Below are 27,426 nucleotides of genomic sequence, written 5' to 3' on the forward strand. Positions count from 1 at the left end.
TAAATCTGGAAAATCAGGCAAAGGGTAGGTGAGTGAGAGAACAAAGTGGGCGCAGCTTTGGTACTGGGGTGAGACAGAATTTGCTGTGCTGCCACGAGTTATCAGAAAGATCTATGCAAGAATAGGTTCTTTAAAATGTTTTCCCATGTACCATAACTGAAATTTCTCATTGGTTATTCAAGAGACCTTAGTAAATACCTAAACTGATTTTCAATGCACCATCCCTTTTAATTTTTTTTTTTTTTTGAAAACGTGATGATCCATTTATTTATTTATTTATTTATGGCTGTGTTGGGTCTTCGTTTCTGTGCGAGGGCTTTCTCTAGTTGCGGCAAGCGGGGGCCACTCTTCATCGCGGTGCGCGGGCCTCTCACTATCGCAGCCTCTCTTGTTGCGGAGCACAGGCTCCAGACGCGCAGACTCAGTAGTTGTGGCTCACGGGCCCAGTTGCTCCGCGGCATGTGGGATCTTCCCAGACCAGGGCTCGAACCCGTGTCCCCTGCATTGGCAGGCAGACTCTCAACCACTGCGCCACCAGGGAAGCCCCCCCCCCCTTTTTTTTTTTTTTAATAACAGAACAGTATTTCTTTTGAATGTGGAACCATAACATATGTTATGAGTTCACCCAGGTATTCTTGGACTATATTAACATAATATGCCCTTTTCAAATAAATACTAAGAAGTAGAAACAGTGCTTGCAAATTCAGTATTAGAAATGAGATACCTATCAGGCACTACTTTTGCCATCCTCTGGAATCCTGCCTATACACCTATAACCAAATACACCCGTTAGAGACCCAGTTAGATTTGTGGTATTTCTTGTTTTGGCTTTTACCTGAGCAGCTTAAAGCTAGCCAGAAGCTGCTGTGTGTCCAGACATAACATTTATGTCCCTAGAGCTCCTGAACTCCATTCCCAAGCACACCCTTCCTACCATATGGAAATGGTTTACTGCTCTAAGTCACTTTATCTAATGATTATTCTTTTCTTTATTTTCTTTTTCCACATTCCTTCTAGGCAATTCCTGCTTCTGCATCATTTTCCTTGGAATATTAAAATAATGTTTAGTCAACACCAGATAGAACTAGCCATGGTGTATTGGGCAATATAACTATTGTGGCAAATCTCACTGTTGGCTTTGTATATCTGTGCTTGAGGTATCCTCTAGGAGATAACTGTCCTTTCCCAATAACTGAGAATGTTCTTATTTCACTTTTAATAAAAGACTCAACCAATTTAAAAAGAATATAGTAAAATAGCTTATTGTGTAATACAAAAGGTCACGAAATAGTCTATTAGGCAAATGTCAGTTTAGCGATAATGGATTGTACATCTGAAAATATGATGAACGATTAAACCAGGAATACAAAAAAACTAACAGGAAAATTATAAAAAACATAACTCTACAAAGGAAGGATGGTGGTGAGCAGGGTGGGTGGAGATTTTAGAGGAAAATCAGTATTTAAGATTTTAAGACTATGGCATATATTTAGTCCCCAAAAGTTGAAGAAAATTCTAGTGAATCTATGAATTGTTTAAGAGAAAGGTCACTTTGTCACTTGTGCTACATCCAATATGCCATGGAAGTAATTGATATTCACAGATAAAGTGCTTTTACTCTGAGCTAAGGAAATTACTTAATGATCCAGATATTCCCCAACTCAAAGTTTCTCCTTGGAGACAAATTTGGACGTTATGAATGTGGTCTTAATTCTGTAAGATCACTAGAGTAACAGTGAATTACAGTAATGTACCTTCTTTAATATCTGATGATTTTGCATCAGTAGGGTGTGCAGTTTAAGTTACTTTTCCTAGAGTGCTGACATGTTTAACATCTTTAAATCCATATTCATACCTGCATTGTCTTCCTCAGCCCAAGCTAAACCAGTTTTAGGCTGCTGATTTGGTTATTCGTAACCAGGTCCCTGTGACACATTTTATAGATGTCAATTGTGAATCATAATTTATGATTATGTGCATGGTCATGATTATGACCATTTCCTGAGCAATAGGTAGGGACCAGGTGACCTAATAGAGATTTGCATTCCTTGTTTTATGTAACCATTACAATAACTCTGTGCAGTATTGTTTACTATTTGATCTTTATTTTTCTATGAAAATTCCTATGGATCAGAAAGTAGGAATTACTCCCAGTCTCTTTAGAGCAAAGTTAATTGCAATCAGTTGTACCCTTTTTCTAGGGTTAGTAGCTTCTAAAATTTCTTTGGGAACTTTAAATTTATTTTTTACTCTCAGATGAGCTTGTAAAGACTTAGGAATTCATATTATATTATTGTATTATATTATAATTTGAGGATGGGGGTCCATGCTTAAAACAAAAAATCTGAGGAATATATCTCTTATCCACTGATTTTTAAAAAATGTTTAGAAAAATTTAAATAAAACAGGATATACCTAAAGGAAATTATACTGCTGGTTTCATAGAAAAGTAAATAACATGTACCCCCTTGCTTTTTTCTATGAATTGTATTTTGATTTACATAGAGTTTGGGGATATATTCCAAGATGAAATTGTTGGTGGAGTTTTTGGTAGGTTATTAAACAGAGAATATTTTCTACATGGTCACACTTAAATAGTCCAACTCCAAGAAGGAAATAGTGAAGGCTGTGACTATATTTAATATTAATTTATTATACCTTTATTATGATTTTGAAACATACGTAAATCTCCACACTTCCTTGCTTTCACAGAAGTGTTATAGAAAGAGAAACCAAAAAATGATAAAGAAAACACCTTATCATACAAGCCAGCCATGGCCACATAGAGCAGCTCAAGTAATATAGAATGAACAGGCAAACTATCATTGGTTTCTATCTGTGCCCCATTAGCATAGTCCTTGTTAGGAGACTGGAGAAAGAATGTTGGCTGTTTTCTACAAATAAAGACATTCTCCTCATACAACCAAAATACATTTATTAAAATCAGGAAATTAACATTAATGCATTATTACAATCCAATCCTTAGACTCTGTTCAATTGTCTCCATAGTGTCTTATATAATAAAAGGTTCAAGGTCAAAATCACCTACTGCATTTAAATGCCAGATCTCTTTAGTTTCCCTCAGTCTGGAACAGTTCTTGACTTTTCTTAAATTCCATAACTCTAACATGTTTTTCCTGACCAGTTATTTTTTAGAATGTCCCTCATATTGGGTTTGTCTGATGTTTCATCATGTGAAAATTCAGCGTATGCATCTTTGTTAGGTATATCACGGAGGAGATGCTGTATTCTTCTTGTTGCATTCTATCAGGTAGAACATAGTTTCAATTTGTCCTACTACTAATGACGTTCATTTTTATTACTTCACAAAGGTTGCATATTACTTATCTATTGCTGCCTAATACATTGACTAAATACTTGGCAATGTAAAATAACAAGCATTTATTGTCTCACAGGAGCATGGATATCCAGGAGTGGCTTAGCTGGGTACCTTTGACTCAAGGTCTCTCAAGAAATTGCACCCACTCTGTTGGCTGGGGCTATGGTCTTAACTGGGGGGAGGTAGGAAATTGCTTCCATATTTATTCATGCGGTTGTTGGCACTCCTCAGTCCCTTGCATGGACCTCACCACAGAGCTACTTCGCAATATGGCATCTGCCTGGCTCCAGGATGAGCTATCTAAGAGAGAGCTAGAGAGAGAGAACAGCTATGATCAAAGCCACAGCCTATTTATTTATTTATTTATTTTAAATTTTATTTATTTATTTATTTATTGGCTGTGTTGGGTCTTCGTTTCTGTGCGAGGGCTTTCTCTAGTTGTGGCAAGCGGGGGCCACTCTTCATCGCGGTGCGCTGGCCTCTCACTATCGTGGCCTCTCTTGTTGCAGAGCACATGCTCCAGACGCGCAGGCTCAGTAATTGTGGCTCATGGGCCTAGTTGCTCCGCGGCACGTGGCATCTTCCCGGACCAGGGCTCGAACCCGTGTCCCCTGCATTGGCAGGCAGATTCTCAACCACTGCGCCACCGGGGAAGCCCCGCCACAGCCTATTTATAATCTAGTCTTGAAAGTGATATCCTATCATTTCTGCCGTATTCTAATTGTTAGAAGTAAGTCCAATCCACATTCAGAGAATGGAATTACACAAGAGCATGAATACATGGAAGCTGGAATCTCTGAGGGCCCTCTCTACCTACCACAGTGCACCACTGTCCTCAAAGGTATGTCATACAACATATACTCAGCCCCTTTCTAGTACCCTAAAATATTTTCCCCTATTGTATTAGTTCATATTCCAGAAAATCATATAACTCAAGTCCAAGTGCAAATGAGGTTCCTTAGACTTATTTCCTCTTGATCTGTAGACTTGTGATGCTAAAGTGACCAGTTGCTTATCCCACATACACCCAACATACAATGGTGAGATAGGCATAGGATAACTTCTGTAGACATTTCTGTTAAAAAAGGGGGAAAAGGCACAGAATAAAAAAGAGTTACTGGGCCATGACATTTCTGAAATCTAGCTGGTAAATGCTGAATGCTCTTTGATTAGGTACAAGGGCTGGGAATATTTGGCCACAGATCTCAGTTCCACCATCTGGGCTCTTGGTTCTCCATTCTGAGTTACCCTTTCTTTTTCATGAAATATAGCATGTACCTGAAACTAAGGAACTCTCTTTGTTGGCTTCCTGCCAATTGAATTCAAGGGGTCTAAAGACCTTTCCTCATTGTACAATCTCCAACTCTCCTTCTTCAGTCCACTCTTGTGATGTTTCTACATGTAGAACTCTTTTTAAGAACTTTGTAGGTGCTGTGGCTATCCCAGGAGTCCTCATGGGGTTCACTGAATTGGACAAAAAAAAAAAAAAAAACTCTTCAACATAAATTCTTCTCTACCTTGGCCCTGTTGGAGATGCCTGAAAGACAAAGCCCTTACATGAATTAGAATCCTTATTGTTTGCTGGAAAGAATCTTTGAGTCACACATACCATTAAGCTCTTAAGAGGGAATTTTTTCTGACTAGACATGAAGCCACAAAGACCATGCTTGATCTTACTAAGGTCCTAACAAAACATTTTATAGTCACTCTCATGGCTTTATCTTTTGACCATGCTCTCTATGTCCTGGACTTAAGCTTTTCTTAAAAGTCATTTCTTAATTTTAACATCACATGCCATCTGGAAAGATCAGGAATCTTCAAAAGCAGCAAGACCTGGACCCTTTTTGTTTAAAAGTCACTAGGTCCATTTTCCATTATCCAAATAAATATAGGCAACAGTTTTGCTAAATTTCTGTCATTGCATAACAATGATGTCTTTTCCTCTAGTTCCCAATAAGATATTCTTACTTTGTTGCAAGCCCTCACCTACAGCCCTTCCAAGTGAGTGTTGATTCAATCAACAGTGTGTTCAAGGCACTACTGCCTGACAGTGCAACCATTCCCACCTTTTAAGTATTTGTTATGGCAGCACCCCACTACCAGGTATGAAATTGGTATTATCTAGTACTATATAACAAATTACTCCATGATTTAGAGGTTCAAAATTTTAAATATGTGTTATCTCTTGGTTTGTCTGAGTATCTCTGCTTCAGAGTTATGGATTTCGAGTTAAGCTGGCTATCAGGAATATGGTCTCATCTGAAGATTCACCTGTGGGAGGAAGCAGTTCCAAGCCACTCATGTGGTTGTTATCTTGGAATTGACATCCTTTCACTTCTGCCATATTCTACATATTTGTTAGACAAAGGTGTGAATACTGAAGGCAGTCATAATGAGGTCCATCTTAGAGATTGTCTATATTAGGTGATGATTCTACTGTAAACTTACTCTTTATCTTTTCTGTAGGTATCACATATTTTGTCAAAAGGTATTTTAAAACGGGAGGAATAACTTAGCTCTCATCACATTTTCAAATTATCCATTTATTAATTTATATCTGTGTGGTCTCCAGGTTTTGTTTTCCATTAAATTGATTCTAATCGATTGTATCAACAAAAAATTAATCAGTTGATCTAAGAAAGAATTGGAAAATTTTATTTGAGCCAAATTTGAGGATTATAACCTGGGAAGAGCATCTCAGAAAGCTCTGAGAACTGTTCTGCCCTTTAGAAGTCAAGACACAGTTTATATAACTTTTTTGGGATAGAGGGCTGTGCATTAAATGATGTATTATTGACAGTTTACATAATCCAGATTTAAGTGCCAGTGTGGTGAGTCATGTGACCCTTTACAAGATCAAGAAGGAATGTTATCTTGTAAAAGAATGAAATTAGAACACTCCTTAACACCATACACAAAAATAAACTCAAAATGGATTAAAGATCTAAATGTAAGGCCAGACACCATCAAACTCTTAGAGGAAAACATAGGCAGAACACTCTAGGACATAAATCACAGCAAGATCCTTTTTGACCCACCTCCTAGAGAAATGGAAATAAAGACAAAAATAAACAAATGGGACCTAATGAAACTTAAAAGCTTTTGCACAGCAAAGGAAACCATAAACAAGACAAAAAGACGACCCTCAGAATGGGAGAAAATATTTGCAAATGAAGCAACTGACAAAAGATTAATCTACAAAACATACAAGCAACTCATGCAGCTCAATATCAAAAACAACAAACAACCCAATCTAAAAATGGGCAGAAGACCTAAACAGACATTTCTCCAAAGAAGATATACAGATTGCCAACAAACACGTGAAAGAATGCTCAACAACACTAATCATTAGAGAAATGCAAATCAAAATTACAATGAGACATCATCTCACACCGGTCAGAATGGCCATCATCAAAAAATCTACAAACAGTAAATGCTGGAGAGGGTGTGGAGAAAAGGGAACCCTCTTGTACTGTTGGTGGGAATGTTAATGGATACAGCCACTATGGAGAACAATATGGAGGTTCCTTAAAAAACTAAAAATAGAACTACCATACGACCCAGCAATCCCACTCCTGGGCATATACCCTGAGAAAACCATAATTCAAAAAGAGTAATGTACCAAAATGTTCATTGAAGCTCTATTTACAATAGCCAGGACATGGAAGCAACCTAAGTGTCCATCAACAGATGAATGGATAAAGAAGATGTGGCACATATATACAATGGAATATTACTCAGCCATAAAAAGGAATGAAACTGAGTTATTTGTAGTGAGGTGGATGGACCTAGAGACTGTCATACAGAGTGAAGTAAGTCAGAAAGAGAAAAACAAATACCGTATGCTAACACATATATATGGAATCTAAAAAAAAAAAGAAGGAATGTTATCTTTTAAGGAGTTGTCTTGCTGGTGCCTGCTCTTCATTGTTGAGCAGGTATTCCTGCTGATGGGGGAAGTTAGGTCAATGCATAATGCAGATACACAATGCACAGTGAGGGGAGAGGGTAGGCCAAAGAGCAGAGAAGAATTTTTATGTTTAAATTTTTCTTGTCTTGCCATAAAACATGAGTTTTATTTCACAATTGATATCATTATTTTAATATTGGAATTATTTTAAATTTGGCCAATGAAAGCTTCTTTAAGCTGATTTTTATGTCCTTTTAATATTACCCTTAATTAGTTGAATACTCCCTTACTTTCTGGCTCAAAAATATGTTTGGGACTTGTCTCGCTTATTTGCTGCCTCAGCCCAGAAGAAAGCTATTTCTCCAAGGAGCTCTCTCCTCACCCTTACAGAGAATAATGTTTAGAAGCCCAGAATCTGGCTGCAGCTTGCTCTTTGTTATTGGAGAATCATTGCTCCCAGCCCCTCTCAGTAGGTACAGCTAAAGAATAGATCTATGGACATGTACATACATAATATTTATTTCTGCATCCTTCTACATATTTTGAAAACCACGATTTTGTACCAATACCTTCAACTCCAGTCTAACACAGCCATTCATTTCAGGTTTGTTTGCTTGTTTTTTTTTAATCCTTGTATAATTTATAACTTTCTTTTCCAAGAGTGAGAAATCCAGCTCTTGTTGTCCTTAATATATTTTCTTATTTGATCAAGCCTAATCTTTCATTGCCACTACCCCTGCAGACCCCTTGCAGGTGCCCTAATGACTCCATTCCAACTTTGAAAATCTGCACTGGCTGTTTCTCTTCTCCACTGTAGATGGAAGTTTTGCTCACCTCATTACAGCTCTAAATCCATACACAAGGCCATATTTCCCCCACATAGGTGACTTCCTCATGAGACTCAATCTCTGATACCCCTTGCCAACCCTTCTATGTGGACACCTCCCTCACTCTGCTTCAGTACCTTGATTTGGTCTATTGCAGCTTCTTCCCAACTCCTCCAATTGCCTATCTCTGCCAGCACAAAAGTTCAGCTAGGCTTTAGGACTGAATTATTCTAGAAGATAAGCCAAGAGGAAATGGCTTTCTTTGATTCTTAGAGGGACTTAGGGTGTTTCTAGAAGTGCTTACCTCCGAGTTGTATTCTCCACATGCATTAACAATGTTTAAATCAGGGGCCCTTCATTCGTTTTGAATTTCCTCCATAATTTGCTGAGCTGAGGCCAAATTTTGATATGAGAGGCCAAAAATGACCTAGGAAGTAGTTGATAAGGCCAGAAGCAGAAATAAATATACTGGTTTTTCAAAACAATTTTTTTTTCCATATTGGGACATATCTTTTCTATTCATAGTCAATGAAAAAAGATTTCTACAGAGAGACAGAGGACAAATCTCTGTTGTAACATGTTCTAGCCACACGCTGTGTGGGCACTGAACTTAAGAGTCCAAATCCATGCTCTACCATTTCCTAGTTGTGAGGATTTGCGTAAGTTATTTGACCTCATTGTGCTTTGGTTTTCTTACTTATAAATGAGGAATAAAAATACCTTATTCCCAGAGGTATACTGCAAGTAGTAAAGGAGAAAATGTATAACTAGCACTGATCCCAATGTCTGAAAAAAAATGCAATCACTAAATGGGGGAAGATCCTGTTAATAATTTGGCTCTCATTATCAGGAAACTAGCAGGAGAATGCCTAACCTGTAGACATCCCAGCTAATTATCTTACCCCTTTTGTCTATATCATCCCTCCCTGTGACACACGAGCTCAATATTTACTATTGTTTTTTTTCAAACTATGCCAAGTCCATATAAGAACCTATAATAGACTTTCTATCCCAATTTACATTTACTTTGGTGTAGAGTACTCTTTTCTCTTAATGTATAGAGACAAGCTGTTGATTTGTAAGAAACACCAATTATCAGATGACACTTTTGCTTTGCAATCTGCTGAGTGACTTTCACACATTTGATGAAATTGAGCAAGGCCTGGTGATCCCTCTGGTGTCAGCTGCAAAGTGTCCACAGCACACAGAACAGCAGAACCATTTTCAGGGCAATCGAATGTTATGACTATGTGTTCCAGGAGCGTTTTATCCCTCTGTTTGATTCCTATGTTTTTATTAGTGGTGCAATTGCAAAGGTAACACTATTGACAATGTTTGTGTGGCCTTGAGAGAAGCGTATGAATTGTTTTAGTAGCAGCACAATGTGTCCCGAAACATAAACCGTTCTGCATTGATAGTTGCTTTAGCAGCCACTGATCAGCCATAAATGTTAAAAATTAACAAGACGTTCTTTTTTTTTTTTTTTCCTAACCACCAAATGACTCTAAGCGTTAAATAAATGTTAGCAGAAGCTGCTTCTTGGCCACCGAGTGGTTCAAAACATTAAACATATTTTCAATGTATTACTCTTTTTCCAGCCTCCAAGTGGTTATAAACCTTAAATATGTTTTATAAAAACTGCTTTGCCAGGATGTAGCAAGTCCAGCTACTGGCAGGAGAGCTATCAACATCATTTTTCTTTAGAGTTGGCTTCCAGCTGTGGTACTGGTTTTTTGTTTGTTTGTTTCATTTTTTGTTTGTTTCTTTTTTTACCTTATTTGCTCTATTCTATTTATTATTTGTACACAAAGGCAGGCAGGAAGCTACCTTGGCCCAATTGTCTCTTGCTTTATGATAAGTGATCATGGGAGAGCGGTTGCACCTATATAAGCCCCTGCAGGCAACGGAGAGTTCTCTGAGGTTCAATTGCTTGTCCTGGGTATTCTACATAGATGTCAGCTCCATTTTCCAAAATGATTTTTGTTTCTGCTTTCCATTGTGCAATGTGTTGAGGTATGAAGATGGGTATAAATTAAGCTTGGTATTAAGGAAAATAACTTCAAGCAACCAGACACTGATGGATTACACTCGTTGATCAAGGTGAAAATATTCCATCAAAAGAACAGACTCAAAGACAGACAAAATGGCAAGACTACTAAGTTAATGAGATCTCTAACCCAAACATGATGAAGGACTTGAAATCTATGTCTGGAAATAACTCAGCGTGACAACAGCATGCAATTCAAAGGTGGTAAAGAGCATGTCACTATATAAAAGTCTTTCTAGGAATTAACAAAGAAAATCTGTTTATTTTAACCGAATTCACAATAAAATCAAGAGTGGCACTGATTCAATTGAAAATATGAATCTGCTCTATTATTCCAGGCAGAGTAATTCATCAAGCCAAATAAATACTCAGAAAAGCTTTTATTTGTACAGAATCCAAGTGTTTTCCAAATCATATATTTTATTTTGCTAAATGTTTTATTCTATGTGTATGTTCAACAGATTCAAAAATTTATGGGACACCTATTAAGTACCAGACACTTTTGGGAATTATGGTTAGAACCGTGAGAAAAACAGACAAAACCTCTACCTTCAGAAAGCTTTCGTTCCAAAGGTCTAGTGCAGGGGGCAGCAAACTACACCCTGTGGGCTTCTGGCACATCATCTGTTTTTATTGGGATACAGTCACACTTGTTCATGTATGTGTTATCTGTGGCTGATTTCACACTACAATGGCAGAGTTGGCCACAGAGGCCAAATGACCTGCAAAGACTAAAATATATATAGTTTGATCCTTAGTTTGTTGGGCCATGTGTTGGTGGATTATCAGAGTAGGTTAAGGTAAGGTCAACATTTTAAATAGATGTATGAAGAAGGAGAGTGCTTACTATAGAAAAAACTTCCTCAAAAAGTAAAAAAGAAAGAAAGAAAGAAAAAAAAAAGACAATGGCAGGACCAGAGGGTAATTAGCTGGTGCTGAAAGGAGTGTTTTGAATTTATTATAATTATATAAGCACTGTCTTAAAGTATTAAAATTTCATGATAAAGTATTAATTTTTCTGCAAAACAATTCTTATTTCAATTACATAACCGTATTTTTAAATTAAAAAATATTAAAACTGAAACTAAGATGTTTGAAAGAAGAGAAACTCTAGATTAGGTTGAAACATTCTTTCCCCAATGTTTTCTCAGGATTCTTAAGTTCTTTGCCTCACTAGGAAAGTTGAAAATTACTGAAACCAAATTTGAAAACAACAGCCAGTATTAACAATTACTACCCAGTAAGTGTTAGAGGAAACTTCCTTAGAAAGTAAGGTTGGTGAGTTGATCAAGGTTGGCACTATTTTCATTTCTGACAAAGAAACTGAAACTTAAAAACAACAAAAATATCAGTGACTACAATTGTATAAATAATTAACAAAAATGAATATCAAAATATGGTACAATTTGTTTAGTTGGCAATGGCACTAGAAGAAAAAGAAACGTCAATTAAACTGTCAGCCATGTTAATTTTGCTTCTGAGAAAAACATTGTAATGGGATAATTTCATGAAATGCTTTGATGGCAAGAAAGTGCCAAACTATGATTAGCTACTGAACAATTCAAATTAAACAAGAAAGCAATTGGTGGCAGCCTGACTATTGAGAGGTTTTGTTTCATGCCTTTTTCTTCTCTTTTTCCCTATGTTTAATCAAGTATATGCTGTTTGACAGTGAAATGATTTATTGTAAAAACATTGTTATGAGAATTTAGTAGAAACTTCACTATAAGAGGAGAAAACATATTTCCATTTTTATTTTTTATTTTTATTTTTTAATTTTATTTATTTATGGCTGTGTTGGGTCTTCGTTTCTGTGCGAGGGCTTTCTCTAGTTGCGGCAAGTGGGGGCCACTCTTCATCGCGGTGCGCGGGCCTCTCACTATCGCGGCCTCTCTTGTTGCGGAGCACAGGCTCCAGACGCGCAGGCTCAGTAGCTGTGGCTCACGGGCCTAGTTGCTCCGCGGCATGTGGGATCCTCCCAGACCAGGGCTCGAACCCGTGTCCCCTGCATTGGCAGGCAGATTCTCAACCACTGCGCCACCAGGGAAGCCCCATTTTTAAATCTTTTTAAAAATACCATTACCATTTCTGAAAAAAAAATTGTCATCTCCATAGAAGTAGTATTTTTTGTAACTAATATTAAGTTCCTATTTAGCTAAAGGCCTCAGTTAGAAGCAATTTACTCATATTATGTTTATATTTCTATTGTCAACTCTATTCATTTAGTATTTAAACTGAGTTCTCTTTCATTATTCTCATTTCTGCCCAGTTAGCGAGAGTGGATATTCTAGAATTTAACAAGGTCATGTAAACTTTACTACCTATATTTCTTATCCTTTTTACTTTAAAATAATAATCTGGTATATACCTAAACTAACAAGGAGTTCCAAACATCAGAAATACCAATGGGATTATAAAGAATTCATTTTTCTAGCAGTCTTAAGTTTTGTACAAAAATGTGCTTAAAAACAATGGATAGAAATTCTATTTTGTATTTTTTAAATTGTGGCTTATGTGTCACCTGAACAGTAACAGACTGCCCTGCCCAATTACTAAGAACACTATTTTCATATGTTAATTCCCAATAACAGAAGCAGGTCTAGAGTTTCTAAACCAGGGAGGGCTTTTAGAGTTAAATAGTTTTGAGTGTCTTTCCTGCAATAATAAGATTATTATTTTGTATATAGCAGAAAAAGGAAAACTTTTAAAGATAATTTTTGGGTCCATATATTTATTTCTGATGAATGTTAGTGGAAAGTATCTTAAAAAGGAATAGTACGACTGACAAGAGCAAGGTTAAAAGAGTGTTTACAGAACACTGGTAAGAAAGGTCCTAATTCTAGAAATGCAGAATGTTACAGGGAAAACAAAATAGACCTGGAGTATCAAACACCGGCATGCAAAATTTATGAAATCTGGGGGAATGTTTAGAAAAGTGTTTCCTTTTTTAAAGTTTAATGGTACTATTTACCACTAAACATGTTATAAGGATTGAAAGAGATACCATATGTAAAACAAACAAACAAACAAACAAAAATATTAAACCCTAGAAGGATTTTAATAAAATGCTAGTAATTTCTTCCTTCCTTCAGCAGCTTTTTCTCCTTTGGGATTTTAGATCTGGAGAAGACAAGAGTCTTCAGTTACATTTTTTTTTTTTTTTTCCTATTTTCATCCTTGCAATTGTTCCTAGTAAATCATATAAGAAGGACAATTCTAAAAACATCTCCTTCTAAGAATACATATTTTTTTATGAAATACAATTCATCCGAAGTATTTGAATAGAGACTCAGAACACAGGAAATGAGATATTATGGATATAAAATATAATAAAATACTGTGCAGAAGTATGTCTAGTGGATGTTAAAAGTCATGTCTTAGTGGTTCAAATTCATGAAAGTGGACTGAACACATTTATTTCTTCTTTGTTTCAAAATACCATTGAAATAACACAATATAATACTTAGAAAATATACCTATAGGGCGCTGGGAAGCATTTCACTAGCAGACCAAAGAGTAAGGAATTTCTGAAGGATATAAATTATATCAGAGGGACTTCTGGTTTTGGCCACCGTGGAATTATTGGTATTAGGCTTGACTTTTCACCGTAAACAATGATAAAACTGGACGACATATATGAGGCAACAGTTTTTTGTTTGTTTGTTTTTTTATTAATTAATTAATTTATTTATTTTTTGGCTGTGTTGGGTCTTCGTTTCTGTGCGAGGGCTTTCTCTAGTTGCGGCGAGCTGGGGCCACACTTCATCGCGGTGCGCGGGCCTCTCACTATCGCGGCCTCTCTTGTTGTGGAGCACAGGCTCCAGACGCGCAGGCTCAGTAGTTGTGGCTCACGGGCCTAGTTGCTCCGTGGCATGTGGGATCTTCCCAGACCAGGGCTCGAACCCGTGTCCCCTGCATTGGCAGGCAGACTCTCAACCACTGCGCCACCAGGGAAGCCCCCGAGGCAACAGTTTTTTAATGTATGTGCCAAGTAGTACAAGTTTGTCATCCTTGAGAGAAGGGAAGCCATGAATCAAGTCCTACATTTAGCTGGACTCTTTGTTTAGGGACACTTTTCCTACCATGGCACAAGGAATATGACTCTAAGAATAATGTCTAGAAACAGAGATTATAGGTGGGAGCTGCTGAAGTGACTGCAAAACTTGAGGACTGCTGAAGTGACGGGAACTTGTGTAGAAAGTAAGGAGAGGCACAGAGAAGCACTGAAAAGTCAGAGTAAGGGTCTAGGAGCGACTTTCACCAAGGGCTGCTCTGTGCAGGCACAGAATTAACCTCTATGCCCTGCTGAAAGCAGATACTTTGAGGCTGAGATAACACAGGGTGGGGAGATGTTGAATTTATGGACTAGCCACAGGGGAGAGATTTCACTGGACATCTCACACATTTATGTGAGGCCCCAGAAAGCCTATGTATTAGGAGTAAGGGCCATTTCCTTCAGTAAAGGCTATGTCCTCTGTCTAAAAACAAAACTTGAAAGAGACTGTTCTTAATAAAGAATTAAACTAGGCCTGAGAGATCAAAAGTATCTGCCAGTAGTTTAACTGCCTTCAAAGAATTATCTTAAGACCCTTTATAATAAGATAACATCCAGATTTTCTACAGTGTATTATTAAAATTTTCAGCATACAATAAAAACAAATACAAATTATGCAAAGAAGCAGGAAAATTTGATCAATGAGCAAGGAAGAAAAAACAGTTAATAATAATAGACATCATGGCAACTTAGGTTTTGAAATTAACAGATATATATTATAAACATATTTTAAGACTAATGGAAAATATAGTCATAATGATAGAACAACAACAACAAAAATAATAATGGACATTCCAGAAATAAGAAGTACAGTATACCCAATTATCTGTTCACTGGCAGGACACAATAGCAGATTGCAGGTATCAGAAGAAAGACAAATGACATTGAAATCGGAGTCTTTGAAATTACACAATCTCAAATAAAAGAGGAAAATGCTGAGATAAATAAGAGATTGACATGGGATGATATCAAACCATCAAACATATGTAGAATTAGAATCCAAGAAAGATAAGAGACAAAATGAAGCAGAAAAATATATTTGAATAAATAACTACCAATGTTTCCAAATTTGGATTAAAAATTTCAACTTTGAGGTCCAGGAACCTCAAACAAACAACACACACACAAAGGTTAAAACAACCAATAGTGTAAATAAAAGAGAATAATTTATAAATATCCATTTAATCTGAGGTAAGACTGGAAAAGTTAAGAATAAAAACAACTGGGAAAAAAAAATCCAACAAATAGTAAACAAATGGCAACATAGTAGATTTAAACAGCCATATTGATGACTAACTGCAACATACTAAACACATATTAGTTTACTAGGGCAATTGTAACAAAGTACTACTGACCGGTGGCTTAAACAACAAAAAAATATTGTCTGTTATTTCTAGAGACTAGAAGTCTCAAATCAAGGTGTTGGTTCCTTCTGAGGGCAGTGAGGCAGGAACTGTTCCAGGCTTCTCTCCTCAGCTTGTAGGTGGTTGTCTTCATGTTCACATAGTGTTCTTCCTGCTGGTGTGTCTATATCCAAATTTTCCCTTTTTATAAGGATACAAGTCATATTGGATTAGGATTCTAATGACCTCATTTTAACTTGGTTACTTCTGTAACAATCCTATTTCCCAATAAGTTCATATCCTGAAGTGTTGGTTGTTAGGACCCCAACATAACCTTTTTGAAGAAAACAATTCAACCCGTAACAGACTCAAATTAAGAGGCAATAATTTTCAGACTGAATAAAAAAGAAGACTGAACTACACACTGTCTACTCTGAATGCTCTTTAAATATATAGACAAAAATAGCTTAAAACTAAAGAAAGTGAAAGAAGATATTCTACGGAAACATTAAGCATAAGAAAGCTGATGTAGGGCTTTAACACCAAAGTGGTGTTTCAAACAAGATGAATTACTAGAAATAAAATGAGATATAAGAAGGGTAAATTCTTCAGAAATACATTTTAATTCTCAATGTATTATATATTCATTTAATAACAGAGCTTCAAAATGCATGGAGTAAAAACTGACAGAACCAAACAGAGAACAACAACAACAAAAAAACCCTTTACTCATAGTTAGAGATTTTAACATTCAATTCTCGGTAATTAATATATAAATATGAAAGATTTCAAAAACTATCAACCAATGCAATCTAATTTTCAATTATAGAACATTACACACAAGATTACATCATAACATTTTTATCAAATTTAACCTGGAACATTTGTGAAGAAGGACTGAGTATTCTAGGCCATAACTGTATAAATTAGCACAGTCCCCAGCTTTTTTGGCACCAGGGAAGACTTCGGGGCCGTTGGGGTTATGGTTCAGGCGGTAATGCGAGCGATGGGAGAGGCAGATGAAGCTTCGCTCACTCGCCCGCCGCTCACCTCCTGCTGTGCGGCCTGGTTCCTAACAGGCCGTGGACCAATACCAGTCTTCGGCCCAGGGGTTGGCAACCCGTGGTATAAATTGCATAAGATTAAAGTCTCTTCTGAGGTAGAGCAATGGTCTTTATGTTGTTTGGGATACTGGTTAAATGGTTGTGTATATTTGTGAAAGCTCAGCAAGCTGAACACTTATGTTCTATACATTTTACTGCATCTAAATTCTCATGGATAAATAGACAAATAGATAAGTAAAAAAAAAAAAAAAGCAAACAAGTCAGTCAATCAATCATATATAAAAATCCTGGCAGTTAATCCCAATAAATATGAATAGTCCATATCCCATACTGTCAAAAATGAAGACTTTCTATAAATGTTATTGTTTGTTTGAACAAAAAAAAAAACCAAAAACAAACAAACAAAAAAACCTTGAATCAGAAGTAGAAGTAATGGAATTTGGGGCATACTATGAGTCCATCAGGGAATTTATTACACATGCTCGTCCTCATTCATAGTCAATGTTTGTCTGAAGTCTTTGCTCTTAGAAGAAAACACTCTGTTCAGCTCTCTAAATTATGAGTTCAAAGACAGGTGCTCCCAAGCATTAGTAGCAGAGTCCCTGAACACCATAGCAAGCAGAAGAGACGGAAATGGCCCCAGTTTCAGAAACCTACATACTGAGCACTGAAAAGAAAGCCCAAACCACAAAATTCTTCCCCATTCTGACCCTCACATAAGTAGCACAACCAGAGTTTTAATAATTAGAACCTGCAATTACTTGACTCAAATATTCTCACGTGAGCAGAAGAAATAATCTTTACTTGTAATACTTAATCCAGACCCTCAACACCAGATATGAAGCAAAAACCGGCAATCATCAAATATTTGAATAAAAACAATAAAATAAAGATATAATATATAAGGAAACAAAACAAATATTAAGGAAGTAGAATTAACAAAAGAAAGTAAGTAAAATGTAAATAGCATTATATCCTCAGAGAGAAGAGTCACTAACATATAAAATAAAACAAACTGCCTGTTACAAACAACACTCTGATATGTCAGAAAGTGAAAACACCATTGCCAAAATGAAATGTAGTTGATATGCTAAATAACTGAAAATACGAAGTTGATGTCAAAAGAGTATTCCAGAATCTAAACTGCCTATTGGGATGGATTTGTATGACTAAAAGTAAGAGCAACTATTTAAAGAATTTCCTTGGATGACCAAGACTTGTTACTTTAAAGATGGCAACATTTCTAGTTTATTAATACATTTTTGTGTCCTGTTTTTAGACTTTATTTTCTATCTTTTTACATCTGTATGCTAAATTATAAATAATTTATCCTAACCTATATTCCAGTATATTAATTCTACCCTTGATTTTGTTTAATCTGCTTGAGAACATATCCTGATTGTTTTTTAATTTGAGTAATTACATTTATATTTATTTAATCTCCCACATGATGTTTTTATCCATTTTTCTCTGCAATTTTTGGAACTTTTTAAAAGTTTCTGAGCAGTAAAATGTATATTATCATCATCCAATATTGTCCAATATTTAAAGTTTTTGTGGGTTTAGCTTTATTTTTTAATGTTTCTGTTAATTCTAGTTAATTTTTCCTTTTGTTTTATTGTGTTCCCGGAAAATATTGTAAGGTTTAGGTTGAAGATATCGTTATAAAGTATTTGAATTTGCATCTACCTGGTCACTGCATAAGTGAGGCTACCTTACACAGTGTTCATCTTGAGATTAGCTGGGTCACATAGGCACCAAAGCCCAGGTCATAGATCCAAGATAGGACAGGTTTACACCTGGTTCATCTTACACTGAGGGTGTAGGCTTTGGTGATATTAACTTTTTGGAGGAGAACTCTTGTTACACTTCTTAACATATGTTAGGCTGAGACTTTTGTTTCTCTCTCCTTTACCCTGAGACTGTCAAATAAATCTGTATATTTGTCGAAATCAGAAATGTGCTGCTGGAAAGGTAATATCCTTACCTCTCTGGATTCCTCTTTTCTCTTTAAATTTGAGCTGATAACTCATTAAAATCTTGTAAACTCTCAATGCTTTTTTTTTTTTTTTTTAATTTTTTATTTATTTATTTATGGCTGTGTTGGGTCCTCGTTTCTGTGCGAGGGCTTTCTCCAGTTGTGGCAAGTGGGGGCCACTCTTCATCGCGGTGCGCGGGCCTCTCACTGTCGCGGCCTCTCTTGTTGCGGAGCACAGGCTCCAGACGCGCAGGCTCAGCAACTGTGGCTCACGGGCCCAGCCGCTCCGCGGCATGTGGGATCCTCCCAGACCAGGGCTCGAACCCGTGTCCCCTGCATTGGCAGGCAGACTCTCAACCACTGCGCCACCAGGGAAGCCCCAACTCTCAATGCTTTTTAAAAAGTGTTTAAAAATGTACCGTAAGTGGTATTTTGGACTGTTTTCAGCGGGAGGTATAGTTCAAATAACTTATCCATGCATTACTGAAAACTGAAATCTTTGCCTATTCATATATACAGTATATTTTGTATGTTGGGTCATTTGTCTTTTTCTAATTAATTTTATTTTAGAAATCATTTGTGGAACCTATATTTTATGTGAAAAGAGATTGGCATTAGTTTAAGACAATACTAGTTCCACTAATTTCCACCTGGATGACGATAGGCAAGTGATTTGACACTAGAAAGCATGTATTTCCCCCATTTTCTCATTGTAAAATGGGAATACATAACTGGGCTGTGTATGGTTTAAAGAAATTAATATATAAAAATCTAACATGATACCTGAAAATAATAGGAACTGAATAATAGCTCTCTCTGCCACTAAAATTCTTGGATGGGACTGTTACGAAGGAACACACTGTAGAACTGCTCTACTCAATAATGTGAACTGCCTTGTTGTCTTCTGGGGCAAGTACTTCCTCCAAACAAATCAAACCATTTCACTCACACAGCTTTCCTCTTGTCTCATAAATTCCTGCTATTCTTCTGTTTGCATTTAATAGAGGTGAGATATCAGTAAAATAGCCCATATTTTTTTCTTCACGTTATACCTTACAAGATTTTGTAAACTCTTTTAAACAATGTATATATTTTCATTTTTGTGGGATACCATAATTTTTCTTGATTCTATTATATTTTATATAGATAGAGATTTTTATAGGTTTTTCTGACTGTCAAATTTATAGTAATGTTGGTGCTCCACCTGGTGGTAAACAATAAGCATTTTACTTTTCTCTTTTCCTTAACGTTAAAAAATTGGGAGATAGAATTTTATATCCTGACTTTAAAAGTGTGTAGAAGTACCTGGAAGGGAATCTACTAAAAATTTACTAAGTATAAGTTGAATATTAGTCTGTAGTATACTATACTTAAATTTATTATAGATTAAATATATGTACATATATTTAATACATAGATATAAATATATATATACACTTATTATTTTACAAGTAATTTTTAGTTTAATGATTTATACTTATTGAGGAAATAGTTCATCTATTATTATATTCATTTACATATATGTTTTATATTTATGTATGTTAGGACACATAGCCTTATTTTTCTATAAATATCTAAATATCTGTCTTCTATCTATCATCTATCTATGTATCTTTTTAATCTATGTCTTGTATCCTGGATTCTTTTGCATTAGTATCCGTTTATTTCATGAGTATTCCCACCTTCACATTTGATACTGGTTACACTTAGATAGTGCTAGTATGTAAACTATTTCTTCACAGTAATTTTAATTTAACACTTTCTACTATTTATAATGACCCCTTGAAATTCTACAACAGAATCTATTGAAGTGAAAAGTGAAATTATTACTCCTAATTATAATCTTTAACTGGACAGCAAATTGCCTTTCAATTTTGCACTATTATGTTTTAGAGTTGATTTATTTTCTGTAGACTATATTTTCAAGGCTGGTAATCTTATTATGTACTTTACTAACTCAACTGTATACAAAAATTATATATATCTTATCAGGCATTTTCCACCTGAAAGTTCCTGAGTCTTCCCCTATTGGCTCAGCTATTGGAAGAATAAGAGCTGTGGACCCTGATTTTGGACAAAATGCGGAAATTGAATATAGTGTTGTTCCAGGAGATGGGGGAAATTTGTTTGACATTGTCACAGATGAGAATACACAAGAAGGAGTCCTCAAATTGAAAAAGGTACATAGACACTTTTTTTTTTTTAATTTTTATTTATTTATTTATTTATTTATGGCTGTGTTGTGTCTTCGTTTCTGTGCAAGGGCTTTCTCTAGTTGCGGCGGGCGGGAGCCACTCTTCATCGCGGTGCACGGGCCTCTCCCTATCGCGGCCTCTCCCGTTGCGGAGCACAGGCTCCAGACGCGCAGGTTCAGTAATTGTGGCTCACGGGCCCAGCTGCTCCGCGGCACGTGGGATCCTCCCAGACCAGGGCTCGAACCCGCGTCCTCTGCATCGGCAGGCAGACTCTCAACCACTGCGCCACCAGGGAAGCCCCATAGACACGTTTTTCGAAGTAGATTACCCAATAAAAATTAATGAACAGAAAGACTAAAACTTGAAAATGACAGAAATTTTAATTTTCCTTCAATGAGCAATATTTTAAAATAAAAAAAGACCAGGTGACTATGAAGTATTCACTCCCAGAGACACTTTTATTCTGTGATTCACCAGGTATATATTTTATGTTGAAACAATTAGGCCTATTAATTTGCTTAAATCCTTAAAAAATTCTTACCAGAGTCAAATTTTAATTTAATTTTTTAATGTTATCAACTCAGACGAAAAGGTTAATTTAAAAATGAGATGTAGAAGTAAATTCTATGCACACCAGGCTTGTTCTTGCCCCTTTTATTACTTTTCTGAGAATATAAATATCTAATTCACACATTGTTTGTGAGCCTGGACCTCAGACTGGAGGAATTCTGATATGGGCGAGAGCTGCTACTGGCAAGCGGACGAAATGAGAATGGGTAGCGCTGGGTCTGAGGGGCTATGACAAGGGAAGTGAACAGAAAAATTAACGAGAAGGAGGGAGAGGACAAAAAGGTGGAATGCGGTGGGAAGCCCTCGAGTAATGTTAAATTGTTTTATATAAAAGAGGATGGAGAGCAAAATTCAAAATATTGGAAATGAATCCCTATCTCAGTGTATGTAGTTTGTTTTTTGTCAGGTAGGGGCATGAAGAAGGAGAATGTAAATGTGAGAAAGAGAAAAATCATGACTGTATTTGGGGTGTGTAGATTATTTCTATAACAATGAGGTAAATTATAGGAATTTCCAATAATACAGCACAGGCAAAAAAGTGAACTTCATTTAATTGAGTACAGTTTTCCCCTCTCCCTATTATAGGAAAGTGCACTCTATTTATCCCAAAAGGCGGTATACCATACACATTTAATTTTGATACTTGTGATTATTTTAACCTGCAAGAAGTATTTTTACATTCAGTCCCATTAATCATGCTGCTGTTTCCATATTTGTTCAGGAACTCTGAATTTTATCAAAGAAACAACATATGTGGTAATAAAAATAATCCTGAAAAGAAACAGTTTTCATATAGATGATTTATCATCTTTTAATTCCTACTATTGCAAGAAAATTGTGCTTTGTCTAGAAATTAATTTAATCACATGGTCCCATTCAGCAAAATTTTTCATTTATGCTAAATTTTCAGAGTATAGCTAGAAAAAAAATTTGTGTCAAATTTTTATTCCATTATTATTTTGTTGTGGTTTTGCTTGTTTTTCTTTTTTCTATTCAGTAACAAATCCCTTAAAATCTTGTCACAATTTTTTTTAAATGATCTCAATATATAACAATGCTTAAAATGTGTAAAGATATTAATTCATATTAAACAAATATAAATTCTCTTAGTAATATGAGAAATAATAGAAAATATTTTATATCAATGATTCATAAAACAAGTTTGAAATTAAATATATTTACAAAGTGAAATTGAGGCACAAAAGAGTTACATTGTGTATAATATATATATTTATATTAATTTATATTTACAGAGATACAATGAATGTATTTTATATTTACACATAGGATTTTTTTTTTAATTAATTAATTATATTTATTTTTTTTGGCTGTGCTGGGTCTTCATTGCTGCGCGCAGGCTTTCTCTAGTTGTGGCGAGTGGGGCTACTCTTCGTGTGCAGGCTTTTCATTGCAGTGGCTTCTCTTGTTGCGGAGCACGAGCTCTAGGTGCCCGGGCTTCAGTAGTTGTGGCAAACGGGCTTAATTGCTCCGCGGCATGTGGGATCTTCCTGCACTAGGGCTCGAACCCGTGTCCCCTGCATTGGCAGGCGGATTCTTAACCACTGTGCCACCAGGGAAGTCCTACACATAGGATTTTATATTTTGTATTGATTTACACTTATTTACCATCTATGCCAATAAATAATCAATGTTTAAGTGTCAATCTGGGAAAATGTATGACATTCTTTTTTACTTTTTACCACAATTGAAAAGGGAGTTGTGTGCTAACAATAAACCTTTATATTACTATGTCAAAGTGGATTAATCATTGAAAGTAATGACTTAGTTATATAAATCAACTTTTTGTAAATACTTATTATGCGTATTCATTAAAGCAAGAATAATATATCTTCTGCCTTTTTAGTGTATGGAGATGTCATAAAGAGTGAAAGAGTCTTATTTATTTTGTATTCATTTTGTTTATTTTTTGAAAATTTTCTAGTTTTTAACTAGATTAAAAGTGAGATTTGTGAAATTATAGCATACCTTTATTAAAATGGATTTACATAATGTATAAAATAGTCTGGAAAGTATATCTGGAAGTAAATATATATATATGTATGTTTATAAATACATATATTTTTCTTCCTGCAGTGGATAAATAACCGTTGCCCATTTTGCTGGCATAAAATTTGTTATCTAAATAAAGCTCAGGGTCCATAACTAAAATTCACTCCTTCATTCACCAAACATTGATGTGACAACCACTAAATCCTAACCCATTCTGGGCTCTGAGGGGCAGTGAAGGAAACAGACACATTCACTCTGCTCAAGCAGCTACTGTTCAACTGGGGAAGTTAGACAATAAGTAAATTTAAAAGCACTGTCAGTGTTAAATTTAAGTTTGAAAAACACAAAGCAGGGTAAAAATAAGCAATTTAGAGGACGGTGGCTATCCTACAGTGAGGCAGTCAGAAAAGACTTCTCTGTTAGGATGAAATTTCAGCAGAGACCTGAAGGACGCAAAAGATGAGCCATATGGTATCTGAGTGATGTGTGTTCCAGAAAGATTGAGCAGCAATTGCAAAATCCCTGAAATGGGAGTGTACCGGGCAAGGAGGCCAGTGGGACTGAGTACAGTGAATGGAAGGGCCCATAGCTGGAGATGAGGTCAAATATGCCGGCGAATGTCCCATCATGGAGATCCTTGCAGGTCAGGCAAAGGACTTGAATTAAATCATGATACGAGAAGACAGTGGCAAATTTCTATCTAAATTACCATTACCCTTGGTAAAGCCAGGATACGCTGACTTTTCTGAGGCAAATAATGACTAGGGAGTAAGGACAGAAATAGACCAGTTAAGAGACTATAGAATTAATCCAGGAAACCAATGATGGAGATATAGTCCCTGATCTTTATAGCAATGAAAATTGTGAGAAACGGTGAGATTCTGGCTAGATTTTAAAGGAACGGCCCAAGCATATTTTTATAAATATTCTTAACATCGGGTAAATTACATCAAACATTTGAATAGATTTGTTTTTAGCATTCTAATTTGTTTTACTCTCTAAATAAGGAGACACCAGAGGCAATCAATACCAGCTAACCTCTTATTCTGCTGGAAAAGAAAATTACAACCTACAGACTACATTTATAAATCTTTAAAAAGTAACTCAGGGGAACATTTTTGTAACAAAATTTTGAAATTATCTATTTATCTATCTACCTACCTACCTATCTACGTATCTGGTGTATGTATTATTTTGAGTAAATGTGTGTGTGTGTGTGTGTGTGTGTGTGCACGTGCTCACATACATATATAGATATATGACTTGAATAAATATGGCAGTATGTTTTTCTAAAAATAAAACAATGAGGAAATATTCTGTTCAATAAAGCCCATGAAAACGCAAAATAATTTAAATAATGTAACTTCTGTATTTTTTATTGAGGTATAATTGACACACAAAATTATATGAGTTTCAGGTGCAACATAATAATTCAAAATTTTATATATTGCAGAAGATCACCACAATAGGTCTAGTTAACGTCCATCACCATACATAGTTACAAATTTTTTCTTGTGATGAGAATTTCTAAGATTTACTCTTTTTGCAACATTCAGATATGCAATACAGTATTATTAACTTGTAGTCCCCATATAGTATCTTACATCCCCGTGACTTATTTACTTTATAACTAAGTTTGTACCTGTTGACTCTCTTCACTCATTTCACCCACCACCCAACCCCCACTTCTGGCAACCACCAATCTATTCTCTGTAATCTATGAGCCTGTTTTTTTTGTTATTTTTTTTTTGTATTTTTTTGTCTTTTGTTTTAGATTTCATATGTAAATGAAATCATATGATATTTGTCTTTCCCTGTCTGACTTATTTCACTTAGCATAATGCCTTCAAGGTCAATCCATGTTGTCATAAGTGGCAAGATTTTATTCTGTATCTCTATATCTCCAGGTTCCACATCCAAGGATTCAATCAACTGTGGATGGAAAATATTGGGGAAAAAAAATTTCAGAAATTTCCAAAAGGCAAAACTTGAAGTTGCTGCACACTGGCAACTATTTACATAGCATTTACTTGTATTAAGTATTACAAGTAATCTAGAGAATATTTAAAATATATAGAAGGCTGTGCATAGGTTATATGCAAATACCACTTCATTTTATATAAGGAATTTGAGCATGCTTGGATTTTGGTATCTGCAGGGGTCCTGGAGCCAATCTCCCCTGGATACCAAAGGATGACTGTATATACCACATTTTCTTTATCCATTCATCTCTCAACGGACATTTGGGTTGCTTCCATATCTTTTATTTTATTTTATTTATTTATTCATTTATTTATTTATTTATTTATTTATTTATTTATTTATTTATTTATTTTTGGCTGTGTTGGGTCTTCGTTTCTGTGCGAGGGCTTTCTCTAGTTGCGGCAAGCGGGGGCCACTCTTCATCGCGGTGCGCGGGTCTTTCACTGTCGCGGCCTCTCTTGTTGCGGAGCACAGGCTCCAGACGCGCAGGCTCAGTAGTTGTGGCTCACGGGCCCAGTTGCTCCGTGGCATGTGGGATCTTCCCAGACCAGGGCTCGAACCCGTGTCCCCTGCATTGGCAGGCAGATTCTCAACCCCTGCGCCACCAGGGAAGCTCTGCTTCCATATCTTGGCTGTTGTAAATAATGCTGCAACGAACATGGGGTTGCATATGTCTTTTTAAGTTAGTGTTTTTTTGTTTTCTTTGGAGAAATACCCAGAAATGAAATTGCTGGATCATACAGCAGTTCTATTTTTAACTTTCTGAGGAACCTCCATACTGTTTTTCATAATAGCTACACCAATTTAAACTTCCGCCAACAGTGCACAAAGATTCCTTTTTCCTCACATCCTCTCCAACACTCATTTTTTGTCTTTTTGATAATAGCCAATGTAGCATATATGAGGTGATGTCTCACTGTGGTTTTGATTAACATTTCTCTGATGATTAGTGATGCTGAGCATCTTTTCATGTACCTGTTGACCTACAGTTCTTTAGATTTTTTTTGATCAAACACTGTATTATAGGGCTATTTATGCGTATGTTCAGAGAGTTCTCAGAAGACTTTATCTTGAACTTATTCAGAGTCCCAGAAGAAGTAGATGTAAAATCATAAATATGTATGTAAATATCAACAGCAGTATTTCGGTTCCATAATGATCTTAAAATTACTCTTTGGACATTTCTCCCTGCAATATCTCAGCATAGAATTGCAATGAAGAGTTTTGATGTAAAACCAAATTAATACAGAAATTATGTTTTTAAGTATATTACATGCATCTAGAAAGTCTAAAAATATATACTCTACATTTGAATATGTGTCTGTTTTTGAATATAATGATATTCTTTGTTTTCAGAGCATTTTTCTTTTTTAAGCTCACTTAAAAAATAAATGAAAATGCTTAATATTCTCTGAAGCACATATTCTCATTATAGTTTTATTTCCAAAATTTTTATTTACTTTCCCTTTACCATTTCCCCCCTCTCTCTTCTTTCTCCATGGAGGGAGGGTGTACATGGATAAAAATGATGGTCATGTTTGTATGAGCTGAGAAGAATGAAAAATAGGCATTTTTATTTTATTTCTTTTAAACCTCAACTTGGATTCAGTTTATGAGCACTGTGACAGAATGCCATTTCACTGTGTCACTTTGAATTCAGAATAACATTATGCAACTTTATATATCTCTGCAAGGCACAAGATATTGTTTTTTTTTTTAAAAAGAAACAAACTATTCTTACTTTATACTTACGTCCTATTGCACTGAGGAAAGAATGAACAAATAAAAAGTGCCCTATATATTGTTAAGTATTATAGCAATAGAAACAATAACAAAATCAGGGTAATATAACTTAAAAACAATTTTTGTCACATCTAAAAATTAGGCGATAGGTTACATTTAAAATAAGAGAATAAGGTATTTTAAATTCAGCAATTTCATTCTTAAGTGAAAAGCTAAATGAAATACATTTTTAGTCAGTAGTTTTTATTTCCTACTGGATAAGTGAGAATAAATATATACTTATTGGATGTAAGTATAAAGTTACATGAGTTAAAAACATTCAAGAACGGAAAATACATGTTTATTTACAGGCATGCTGTGGT

At 35.6% G+C, this 27,426-nt stretch overlaps 1 protein-coding gene across 1 annotated transcript in view; it reads left to right on the forward strand.

Moving 5' to 3' along the window:
• LOC309623106 (cadherin-12-like) overlaps positions 1-27,426 on the forward strand; it is a gene marked incomplete at its 5' end in the record, with an annotated part of 85,410 nt that overhangs the window by 3,534 nt on the left and 54,450 nt on the right. The window contains 2 exon segments of the mRNA XM_082379620.1: positions 4,069-4,181; positions 20,477-20,743. Of these exon segments, the coding sequence (XP_082235746.1) occupies positions 4,069-4,181; positions 20,477-20,743 (380 nt within the window).

The sequence above is a fragment of the Balaenoptera borealis genome (assembly GCF_965194805.1).
Source record: "Balaenoptera borealis genome assembly, chromosome: 2".
Classification (NCBI taxonomy): domain Eukaryota; kingdom Metazoa; phylum Chordata; class Mammalia; order Artiodactyla; family Balaenopteridae; genus Balaenoptera; species Balaenoptera borealis.